Source organism: Aplysia californica, unplaced genomic scaffold (assembly GCF_000002075.1).
Source record: "Aplysia californica isolate F4 #8 unplaced genomic scaffold, AplCal3.0 scaffold00072, whole genome shotgun sequence".
Taxonomy (NCBI): domain Eukaryota; kingdom Metazoa; phylum Mollusca; class Gastropoda; order Aplysiida; family Aplysiidae; genus Aplysia; species Aplysia californica.
This window is the reverse complement of record NW_004797342.1, coordinates 864,236-877,280: the sequence shown is the minus strand read 5'-3', so window position 1 is coordinate 877,280 and position 13,045 is coordinate 864,236. Positions and strand designations below refer to the sequence as shown.

The following is a 13,045-nucleotide window of genomic DNA, read 5'->3' as shown; positions in this document are numbered from 1 at the left end:
TATATATAAAGAGAACATCAAAGTCAACAAACTCATACGTTATTATACACTACTGCTGACTACTTCGTGCAAGGTAAATAACGACACCAGGAAGCGCGTTGAAACAGAAAGGGACCTCTGCCCAACTGTTGCAAATGCGTTCATCACAACCAGACGAAAGGCACACAATGAAACATTACACGCATCGACCACATCTATCTACAGACTTTATAAAATCTTAGCATACATTACACTGACACATATTACATATATAATATAATCAGAAGAATACAGGAACCATCTTTTTAACATGGTTATCAAAATTGTGTTCACGGTGAGTGAATGAGGCGACTAGATAGACAAAACGTCTATGATGAAAAAGTCAGGAAGCTGACGTCACAACGACTTGGCCATGCGAACATCCTGCGTCAACCTGCACCGAACTGACACACAAACAATTAAAGATAGCGATGCCATGCCAATTGTTTGTTTAGGTTGATAGAATACACCGATCGAGCCCAGTAAAAAGTACTTTTGTTTGTTTAATGCACAGTCTTAATATTGCGAATATAACGCAATAGTTTAGACCACTTTATCTTTCTTGCTGTTTATCCGGATCAGGTCGACGGAGAACATGCATCACACCATACCTTTGAAGAACAAAAAATGTCGAAGACATAAAGATAACAGCAATGTCAACAACTACGCCCGAAACATGCCAGTAAGTCTTAAGACACAAACAATTGCAGAAATCAACAAGGGCTTTATCAAGCTCAAGACATACATGTGCACCTTTAAGACATTATAACTAAAGAGGGGCCTCATTATCCAGATGTTACCAACAAAATGCGAATAGTAAATTAGCTTAATATTGTTATTGCTACTCTGTAGTCCTCTCTAAAATCTTAAAGCGCTTTAAAACTCTTCAAGACTTAGGAAGCCTATCCATCTTGTACAAAGTTTGAATAAGGGAATGAAGGTGAGGATTTATGAAATAGGCAGTCGTTAATTTTATGGTTCTTGGCGTCATTGATCAAAGAGCGGCAATAAACAATTTCAGAATGTTTAGTCTTTTCGACCCTTGCACCCTATTTATGAAAACCTTCTCTTTCGTAAAGTGAAGAAAAAAAGCAATGCATTACAAATCTATGAAAACTTTGATTATTACATCATTTGCTTTTAGCTGTTTTTGAGAGATACGGAGGTACAGTTCCAATGTCGTCCACCCCGTCTTTAAACTCATCATTTTAAAATATGTCTTAAAAGTGACCAGCTTGATGCAGCCCCAGGACTTGAGGTGAAACAAAAGTCTACGGAAAAGTACAACATATAGCAGTCTGTGAACCTGGGTTTCCTTTCATGCCGGGAAAACCTAACAGACCCTGCCGGCCCATCTCTCCTTTGGCACCCCTTGGGCCTGATGTGTCGATGCAGTGAAATTGAAAATAGAACATGTTCGGGGCATCAGATCGTGTGCATTGTCAGAAGATAATGATAGGGAGTTATTAACTGTTCTAATGTTTTTAATTTAATTGTAGTTTGAACTGAAAATCTTGTTTTCTCGTATAGCTGGAAAAGCTCAGATCTCTCTTCAGGACGTTTGCATTGGGACACAAGAAGAACGGATAAAAATATTCATAATTCATGAGCACATTTCAACGAACGTACAGCTACCGTAAGAACAAAATAATTTTGCGCTTCTATAAGAGGATATGAGGAGGAGGAGGAGGAGGAGGAGGAGGAGGAGGAGGAGAAACCTATTTTGACCTCTTCTTATTATTTGACCTTTTTAGGTTGGGGAAGGGGAAGGGGTGTAGCGAGATGAACGGTAAACGAATAAAAAAAATTCTGGCATGTTTGTTACAGTCTTTAAGTATTCTTTCACTAGTGCTGGATTCAACTCGACAGAACTTGCCTGGGTAACCATCCTTTCCGTCCTGTCCTGGGGGCCCTCGCACCCCTCTGTCCCCTGAAGGTCCCTTAGGGCCAGAGTATCCTGGGTCCCCTCTGTCTCCTGCGAGGCGGCAAAGGAGGTGAGAAGTCAGTGCTGCGTACGTGGTGTGCTCGGATTACCAAAACATATTTTTTTCAAGTAAAAATGGTCTATTTTGACTCAGTGCCAGATTTTCACAACTGCAAACCCTTCGCAACGAGTGGATTTGACATAGACACTTTCCAAAAAGCAAACGTCATTATTCCCCTTGAGGAAAACGGGCTCCTCATGACCACAGCAACTCCCAATTTCTTCTTTTATAATGTCAAACCCATTGTTTTCAGGAAAACGCTTTTGACAATACTAATCACAAAATTTGAAGCGTCTAAAAGTTGGAATGTTTGGGAGAAAGTACAGTTTTCAAACTTTAAAACAATATGATTATTTCGTTTTCCTAGTGTGATGAATCCTCGTCCACTGCCCTGCTATCAAGCTGTTTATATAAGAAAACCATCATGTTTAAATGAATTTTTTTTAGTGAGCTTAAAAACGACTTCCCGTGTGTTCTGGATATTAAACGATCTATTCTCAGTGTAACTGGCACAGATCACTAAAATACACCGGAATAAAACGTAACTGCTACTATATCATCGGACAAAAGTTGACCCTCATTAAAACATTGTTTCAAGTTACAAGTTCTTAAAAGCGCACGTTAACACAGAGCTCTGGGAGATAGTAAATAATACTTATACGGTGCTAGGATGTGTCTACTGAATATCTCAAATTCTGTAGTAAAATGCATAATAACTGACAAAGAGCAACGCAGATATATTCTTTGAGGCAGTCTTCAGATTATTTATAAAGTGGTATAACGTAGGTAAGACAGCCAGCCAGACAGACAGACAGATAGGCAGACAGACAGACAGATAGACAGACAGACAGACGAACAGACCTGCAAACAGACGGATAAGCGTGCGGAGAGACAGGCGGACAGCAAATAGACTTGCTGTCAGACAGTAAGACAGCTGTGTGTTCAAAGAGTCGACATGCAGAAGAACAGAAATAAACATAAACTAGTAAAAGAGTTGGGTCAAAATACAAACATGGTACCTTTAGGGCCTGGGGCTCCCCTTGCCTGATGCATGCTGGCCAGGTTCATTGCAATGTCAGACTCATTTGGCTGTTCCCCTTTGTCACCTGCGGGTAGTTAGGGTCAGAGTTAACATCTAGGTAGTCAAGATTTTGTCTCTATTTAACATTAGAAAATGCCTACATCAGCGAAAATCAGGTGCTTTACATCTTTATTCAAAGCTTGAACTATAACCTCAGTAGAAGCATGAACTTGAATAAATTAAACCTGGTTTCTTTCGGCTACATTGTATACTTTCTTCTTCTTCTTCTTCTTCTTCTTCTTTTTCTTCTTCTTCTTCTTCTTCTTCTTCTTCTTCTTCTTCTTCTTCTTCTTCTTCAAGTAGTCAAGTAAAACTGATGCCAAATAATGACATAAACAGTGTACATCATTAGCTTTAAAAGGCAATATCTCTCAGAGTCCCTGTACTTTCTAACATGTTATGCATATTGGAAAAAACTCAATAAAACAAAGGAAAGGAATATGAGTCGAAGGGGGTTGGGGAAGGAGGGGAGGGGGGTTGCTTAAAAGAGAGACAAAAAGAAGAATAAAAATGTAAAGTAGTGATAAATCTGCTCATACCTTTATCGCCTGTGTCTCCTTTCTCTCCCGGTGCACCTGGTTGGCCTGTAAAAGGTTTCATTTTAAAGTCTAAGTTCTTCCGGAATTCAGTTTTAAACAATGTTCGTGTTCTTTAATTAATAAAACATGATTATTTTCTCAGTGTTGAGAAGAAGAAGAAGAAGAAGAAGAAGAAGAAGAAGAAGAAGAAGAAGAAGAAGAAAAATAAACAATAAAATAGAATAATAATACTAATAATAATAATAATAATAATAATAATAATAATAATAATAATAATAATAATAATAATAATAATAATAATAAGAAGAAGAAGAAGAAGGAGAAAAAGAAGAAGAAGAAGAAGAAGAAGAAAAAGAAGAACGTTGTGTGTGTATGTGTGTGTATGTGTGTGTGTGTGTGTGTGTGTGTGTGTGTGTGTGTGTGTGTGTGTGTGAGAGAGAGTGTGTGTGTGTGTGTGTGCGTGCGTGCGTGCGTGCGTGTGTAGCTAGAGAGAGAGAGAGAGAGAGAGAGAGAGAGAGAGAGAGAGAGAGCGAAAGAGAGAGAGAGAAAGAGAGTGAGAAAGAGAGAGAGAGAGAAAGAGAGAGAGAGAAAGAGAGAAAGAGAGAGAGAAAGAGAGAAAGATAGAGAAAGAGAGAAAGAGAGAGAGAGAGAGAGAGAGAGAGAGAGAGAGAGAGAGAGAGAGAGAGAGAGAGAGAGAGAGAGGGAAAGAGAAAGAGAGAAAGAGAGAAAGAGATGCCATGGTGTCCGTGTCTTTTCAACATTCTCACTCCCCTGACCAAGCGTCTCTGACCCTGAACCCCAAATAGACTTTCATCTTCTAATTCCACAAAATCTTCACCATCGAGTACATTCACGGGGCCGAACTCAGTACAGCAATTATGCACCTCAACCAAAGTAAGCCTGGAAAATTGAACTTATGTTAAAAGTGCAAAGAAAGTCAAAGACCATGACTGTGTACAAAGTAGAGAAAATCTTCTCCGAAGAAGCTTTCTCTATAGATTACTGATAACAGTACCACACCACCTCTTTAACTGCCCAGCACTTTGTGACCTGCGTAGCACCTACCTACCTGCCTCCCCAGACATCGGAAACACTCTATACAGCGACAAAGCACAGCTGATTAAAACCTGTCAATTTTTTGCCATATCGACAGACCGAAGGGCTAGAACCCAAATGGCCGCTGGATCGGAAAAGTAAAGTGAAAGTAAAAGTAAAGTATAGATAATATAGACTTGCAAAACGTTTGCTCTTATTTTACCTAACCTTACCAGATTTGTCTTGCTTTATACCACATAACTATTCTTGTAACATGGTATTTGTTTATGCTTTATCCTTTACCTTGTCATAGCTATAAATACCCATAAAATAGAAATGGTATGTGTTGAATATACTAAATTGTTTTATACCAATTTGTGACCAATAACGGGGGATTTAAGTTACAATGTAAGCACCATGCCATCATTTGGAAGAAGATGTAGACTTTAAAAATGCCGACAAGGAAGCAAATAGTTAACGTTATGATGGTTTATAGTAACCTAAACTCACCTGCAGGACCCTGAGCAGCGCAATAAAGCCTCGCTTCCTTACAATAACTCTTCAGGGCTACGATCTGAGGAAGCCAGATAATATAGCTATATTTATTTCAAAGATATTTCAACAAATTTAATACGCACGAAGAAATGCATGTTGTAAGGTATGATAGATTTGTATAATAGGAGGAATGAATATAATCCATATGCTGAATCAATAACAATTTTATGGTTGTTGAATTTAGCCAACACGTGCCACCTGTGAGAGAAAAATACGATATTAGATTGTAATCATTCGTTTTGTTTTAGGTCTGCAGTTCAAATACATGAATGTTATTTCTCTCTAAGTTATTTATTCCGATTCATTCTTTTACACCATAAATAATTACATGTATAATGTTTTTGCTTCAGTTTCCATTACTATTTTCCGTAGGAGAGGCAAATGGTTTGCTGTATGGTATTTAAATCAGTGTGCTGTTTCTGCTCCCCCCCCCTCCTTCCCTTCACGTTTGGTTCAAGTTACATTCTTCTTCACAGAAACTGCTGTGCCAAATTTCTCGCCATCTTAAAAAATATGTCCAGAAGATGGTATGACTCTTTTAAGACAACGTTAACACTCACAAGACCGCCAGTAGGTTGATAATTATATAAAGGCACACATTTGTCTTTCGGGACATTTCTGACGGAGAAATAGACATTCTGTTGCAAGTTTATTCTTGGTTGGTTGACTGCTTTTCTTTTGATACCTTTTTAGATTCAGCAGATGCCCTGACAAGTAACAATTGTGAGAAGAAGGAGAAGAAGAAGAAGAAGAAGAAGAAGAAGAAGAAGAAGAAGAAGAAGAAGAAGAAAAAGAAGAAGAAGAAGAAGAAGAAGAAGACCACCACCAATACCACAGACTGAACTATGCCATCATCACCATCATTATTGTAAATACAATAAGAAAAAACAACAACAGTAGGTGGAGATTTAAGCGTTTGTAATTTTACAACATTATGAAATCATCACCATCATAATCTTCATCGTTATCATTATTAACAACACAACAAATACGAAAACAACAACTACAACAACAACACCACCAACAACAACAATAACAACAACAACGACAACAACAACCACTAAGTCAACAACAACATTACTGCAATAACAATTGCAACAACAATTCGGCATTAAGGAACATCCATAAAACGTTTAGTCCACAAGCAATTCTCCCACAGTGAAAGGAAACAGGGCTCCTGTGTTCTTGGGATATCATATATATTATACTGAAACTTACTTATACAAAGTTGGGTGGAATTTCTTGTGTAGGACTGAGGAATTCAAAAATCTTTACAGAACAATTTTCAAGTATAAGAGGCTAAATAGAGGAGGATCGACCTTCAAGCCAACAACTCGAGAAGGAAACGAGAGTCAAGTTTAAAACCTACTAGACAATTGGTGTATGCCAAGGCATATTCGGAAAGAGAGAGTGCTATGACAAGCAGTGGATATCCGTAGGAAGGGACAGAAACAAATATACAGCTACAGAACAGGCCCAACAAAATCACTCTCGAACTATGATTGATAAAGATTTGGGTAAGGAAGCAGAGGCCACGTCAGTGTGACACAGTTGTATACAGATGTATTCTATACAGACCGGGTTGGACCTGAAAGGAGGCTCGAGGCAGCCCACCTTCTAGATTATCCCAATCATGTCAATTAGGGAGCAGAACATTGTCAACAAATTGTTGCGAACACACACAGACAGTTGGAGGGGTGTACATAATATGTAACTGGTGACGAACAAGGACTGAGAAGTCTTAAAGAGAATTGGTCCCCGGCAAGCTATTTAAAAATAAAAAATGACCCAAGCTTTAAAAAAAAATCCAGTTGTCCGATATAAAAATTGAGAAGATCATCCAAAGATGGTAAAGCCATTATTACAACTTGTACGTATACTATTCCCTTGGACTAGTACATTCCCTAGTGTAACCCTGACGGCTAATCAAACTTTAGATCAAACTGTTTTACAAGATATCTCTTGATATCTGTTACGTAGGTCCTCACTCTGCAACCCCATAAACTATGTTTGAGATAATTATTTAATCCTCATAATCTGAAATGATGCAGCTAAAAACACGGATGAGTTCTGTTCTATTACACAAGTGAAGTAGTTATGGTGGGAAACTTACAACTCTTTGGAGACACTAACGGTACCTTATAAAAGCAAGCGGGCGATTATTTTTACCACTTTCATTAGAGGAATGTGTGGTATAAAGAATGTCATAAACTTTGTTTCGCCTTGTTTCCCTCCATCAACAATTATATTGTGGTTTTCTTTTCTTTCTTTTTTTCTCTCTTTACAATTTCAAGGTGGAACAGTGCGGGGAAAAACAGCCATAGATTTCACAACATTTATTGGGAACACTAACAGAGGTCCGATAACAGGAATATTGTCGAAGGCTCAGACTAATGGTTCATTGGGTGTCAACAACGACTGTTAATATATCTACATCTAATTCTCACCATTTCTTCATGTGGCCGCTGGAAGGGCTTTGTTAGTAAGAACAAAAAGAAACCGGTACAAATACGGTAATGTTTTACAAGGATTAAAGATAAAACATGTATATTGCTCACAAGAAAAGGCTACATGTAAAGAGCGAAATAGAGTGCTTGAAACATTATAGACTAGCAAGCGAGCTAGTAAAGCTCAAAACTGCAAGAAACACGTAGACAACATCAATGACCTAGGAAAGGAAAACAACCAAAACGCCATCGAGTTGTTATGTACAATAACGCCAGACTAAGCAGGGTAGCCACTATGTCGACTAGTCGGATCTGTTTGATTTAATAAAGGCGGACAATACGACTTCAACTGTCAAGCATATACATTTCAAACGAATTTCAGGAAAAGAATGAATGTCAAATATGCTCACATTCTTATAACCCTTAGAACCTCTCCCCCTCCACCTCCCCCCCCCCCCCCTAGGAATTTCCGAGATTTTTCTCTTTGACCAAAACAAAACTACCCTGTTCGCTACGAGAGGCGTGTGCCGAGAAATCCTAATCTCTCTGTTCAGAAGAATAGTTATTTAAACGCTTAAGTAGTCTCATATGAATGTTATAGGTTTTTAGGCATCCACTCCATCTCCCCCCCCCCCACTCCAAGCGCAATGGAATTTAATGTACCAGAACGTAACCTGTCTTGAAAATTATCTCTCTACGCGTTCAAGAACAATGAACAAAAAACCCAAACACTCATGGTTCTGGGATCGAATTGGTTGTTTTTAAGACGATTAGATATAATTCTTTATAACCGACATAAAATATTTCAGTTAAGTAAAATCGAATAAGTGTCTACCCACGAAAAATCAAAATCTGTTTAAGACTGCTAGGAGCAAATTAATATCCACAGTGTTGTTATTGCCAAGAAAAGCTTAGTTAAGTAACCGGATGCATTTACCAGTTTTACTGATGGATATGGTGTCAGCTAAAATAAAATGAAATAAAAAATGGCAATTATGATACTTAAAGATGGTATAACGTGGCTTGTGTTCATTGAAACGTTCATACTACTCATGGCAACATAAACTGTTCACCAAACTGAAAAGTCTTCCTAACTTTCTGATTTGTGTCCTTCGCTGAAACATTTCTGTTGCTGCTGCTGTTGCTAATGATGATGATGATGATGATGATGATGATGATGATGATGATGATGATGATGATGGTGGTGGTGGTGGTGGTGGTGGTGGCGGTGGCGCTGTGGTAATGGTAAATATAGTGGTAGTGGTGGTGTTAGCCATTGCTGCTGCTGTTGTTGCGGAACGATAATGATGATGACGTTGATGAGAGTAAGGATGATCGTGATGGTGATGGGAGCAAAGAAAGCAAAGAACTTTCAAGAAAAATGAGACTAAACAGAATATACAAAAATAGGCCTACACGCTGAAAACAATGAAATTGCCAGGCAAACTTTAAAGCAAACAAAGTGTTCATTATAACAATAAACGTATACAAATACCTGTACTCACACCTCAATGGCACAAACACACATACAAACACACACACACACACACACACACACACACACACACACACACAGACACACGCACTCTCTCTCTCTCTCTCTCTCTCTCTATTTCTCTCTATCATACACACACACAAACGCACGCACACACACGTATGCACACACACACACACACACACACACACACACACATACACACACACACACACACACAACACACACACACACACAAACACATACAAATGGAGAAACTAAAAAGAAAAGAAATACATTTGGTTAAAATACACATTCAACAACACTGATCCATGATCGAAACTATATATATATATGAACTAACCCGAGAAAATTAAACAATGAAATTAGACAACCGACCACACATTCTGACTGAAAAAAAGAAGATGATGGTCTTAGTTATTATAGGTTGTTTTAGAAATGGTCATAGTTTTATACATGGAGAACTTACCCTTTCCTCGGGAGAGCGCTGAGTGAGTGCATTAAGAGACAAAAGATGAAAGAGAATATTTTTAGGATCATGTCATACTTTTAGGAGTGCGTGCATCAGTATGTATCTACGAGTGCTTGCGTGTGAGGGGTGGAGAGGGTACCTGCACCCATGTGTGTGTGTGTGTGTGTGTGTGTGTGTGTGTGTGTGTGTGTGTGTGTGTGTGTGTGTGTGAGAGAGAGAGAGAGAGAGAGAGAGAGAGAGAGAGAGAGAGAGAGAGAGAGAGACAGACAGACAGACAGACAGACAGACAGACAGACAGACAGAGAGAGAGAAAGAGAGAGAGAGAGAGAGAGAGAGAGAGAGAGAGAGAGAGAGAGACAGACAGACAGACAGACAGACAGACAGACAGACAGACAGACAGACAGACAGACAGGCAGAGAGAGAGAGAGAGAGAGAGAGAGAGAGAGAGAGAGAGAGAGAGAGAGAGAGAGAGAGAGAGAGAGAGAGAGAGAGAGACAACGAAGGGGAATAATATGTTAAACCCTAACTTTTATTAGAACGAATCAAGATATTTCAAAGGCAGGACATAAAATGCAGACGGGCAGTCTCAGTTTTACACTCAGTTACCAGGCACGATTGCAGGACATTGGGTTTCTACTTGTTCTCCAACTGTTCCGAATTTCCTCTTGTTCAGGAGTAACAGAAATCGAGCAATCGTAATTGACCATTTTTATGAGACAGTGTGTATTGTTTCTTTTTATGCCTTTTGCTTTATATTCATACTGGTTTGATGCTGGCTCTCGTACTTTTGAAGCGTCCTTCCAACCTAAAGCACAATACTGTTTCATTATATTCTGATAGAGCTTGTTATCGTTATTCTATTTTAGTATCACCCCTACCCATTAGTAGGCTGTAAAATAGGTTTTCTAATTGTTTGCAACCACAATCCAAAGCAATGTAAAGACCTCTTTAAAAACATAACCTTTTTAATTAACACCCATGTGGCGTAAGGTGGACGAAAGGTGCAGTTTTATCCATAAAAGATTTAATGTACGATATTAAATTTCAGCTAAAGAATCCTCTTCTTTGACGAATTGGTGAATTTTGTGAAGGAAAAAGTAACGAGAAAATAAGTCTACTAGTCTTTAACAGTCTGTGTTGACTCTCATTTCTCTCACATTTCGTATGATACTCGGCACGTTGGCTTTTTAAAGTTAAGTGAGCATACTTGACAGTGCACCATCTCAACGTTTCTTTTAAGCATCAGTATCACGCACATTACCCTCTTCCCCTCTTCCTCATCAGACGTTGTCCCCTTCCCTTTGGTATTCGTTCTTATTGCCTCCCTCTGGCATGCTTTTTACGTCCCCTCTTTTTACTTTATAGCTCCTCTTCTCTCATCTTTAACTCTCTCTCTCTCTTTCTCTCTCTCTCACTCTCCCTGTCGGCAATTATTTCTTCTTTCTCAATCTCTCCATCACACTCTCTATCAGCCCATCCTCCCTCCCCCATCGACTTGTTCTTTTCATCTCTCTCTCACACTCCCTCCCCCCCCTTCTCTCTCTCTCTCTCTCTCTCTCTCTCTCTCTCTCTCTCTCTCCAAAAACAAAGAGAATTACTCGCGTAAGAAGATAACCAGCAAGACCTTTCTCTTTCCCCAAACGCATGCGTGTACATAAACATAGCACGCAAAGGCATGCATACGTTCATCAAAAGAGGAGACACGCGACAAAATACAAGTGAGGAGTCTCAGCGTGCCAAGTTTGACCTATGTAACAACTTTCAAGGGATCTGAAGTGCTGGCCAAGTTGCCGGATATCCGGCTAAAGGCCACTTTCATGGAAGACTTACGGCTTGGGTCATGCGGAGATCGATTGGTTTTGAACGAATTCACTTGACAAAATTTGGCTAGTTTTGTCCGAACTAACTTATTGGCATCTGGGAATACTTTACTCATGTCCCACATCTTTCGAAGCAATAAAGCTCCTGGAGTTCAGTTGACCTAACCTGTTCCTTCGAAGCCCCTAAAGTTCAGTAGACCTAACCTGCTGAAAGTATCTCCAGTTGAGATGGTGAATATGAGGTTACATAAACTGCTACTGCTACTTATGAATTAACGCAAGAAAAAGTCCATGACGCCCGCTACAGGTCAACACACAAAACCCCCCAATCATAATGGTTTATGTCGCATCGTGGTGAAATCAGGCGCTCGTCAAAAAAATGAATCGAAGAAATCGTAATTTGTTCCTCTCGTTGGGTAAATGTGATCACCTTTTAGGCTCAACACGTTTAGGTTGGTTTAAAGAAAAATGTCAGTGTAAATTTTTACTTAGAACCTTCGACCAAAGGCACACAAAATGTAAGTTTTCCAAGGACACTCAGGGCTTTGGAAGTCACCAAACTTTGGTAGTCATATTCTTTCTTGCTAATTTTAGCTCTGATAACAGGCGAACCTCACCTCATTCAATTCACAAATGCTTTGTCTTCTTCAGAACAGATCGATTTTAAAATAATCAAAAGCTAGACAAATTGTGAACGCCCTTTAAGATACAAGTAATGCCATAATGCCGAAAATTGACGAGCGCTTGATTCCACTGAGTCGTGACACGTATTGTAAAAAGTGTATGCTTTAACTGCGCTTAACATAAAATACGATTTTCTGTCACGATTAGACTTTATTTTTCTATCATTGACGTTGGAAAAATACAACAGTTGCAGTCTACAAAGATACCAAGGATATTGCTGTCAGAGATACCCCAGGAGATACCCAGGGGTGTCAAGGCGAAAGTCCCATGAGCAGATCTCACGAGCTGACGACAATCATAGCGTCTGTCAGCAACGATTAATCCGGGGAGACCACACAAGGGGTCCAGATCACGCGATGCGCTCAGCTCCAGGCTGCATTCGAGCAGATCTGTCTCTCCAGATTTAGTAGCCTTCTACTGATTTTGGCTGCCTGAGATACTTCGCTGCCGTAAAATAAACTTACAATTATCCGGTACCTTAGACTGGACACATGCAACTAAATAAATCTTGTCCCATTATGGCCATACAAACATTAATTATTTGGCTGTTTGTTTGTCTGTATGTTTTTTTAAAAAATCTGATGTGATTTGACTTAATAAGGCTGGTTTTCTACGAACGTCATACGGATTTAAGGTTTCGTTTTTACGTTTACGTGTAACTGGTACCCAACTCCAGCTAACATTACCCTCAGTATTTTCGCTTAGCGAAAATTGTGTGCGCTAAATTTTTAAAAATTTGCTGGACACGTATTAAAAAAGCAACAAAGTTTATTGTGTGCAACCTTTGGTAAACTTAGCCTGACTGTAAAAGGAAACCAAATGTGTTTTATTAAATCTTTATAAGAAGTACACAACTAGGGTATATATAAAGAAAGCAGACATTGTATTGGGGATATGATAAGGACTGGAAAGGG

The 13,045-nt window shown here is 39.1% G+C and overlaps 1 protein-coding gene across 1 annotated transcript in view; it reads right to left on the bottom strand.

The window, feature by feature from the left end:
* Window positions 1–13,045, bottom strand: part of LOC101853608 (gliomedin-like) — a gene marked incomplete in the record, with an annotated part of 98,532 nt that overhangs the window by 25,865 nt on the left and 59,622 nt on the right. Inside the window, 8 exon segments of the mRNA XM_035968655.1 lie at window positions 1,325–1,396; window positions 1,895–1,993; window positions 3,023–3,109; window positions 3,624–3,668; window positions 5,169–5,232; window positions 8,598–8,624; window positions 9,625–9,642; window positions 12,338–12,348. Of these exon segments, the coding sequence (XP_035824548.1) occupies window positions 1,325–1,396; window positions 1,895–1,993; window positions 3,023–3,109; window positions 3,624–3,668; window positions 5,169–5,232; window positions 8,598–8,624; window positions 9,625–9,642; window positions 12,338–12,348 (423 nt within the window).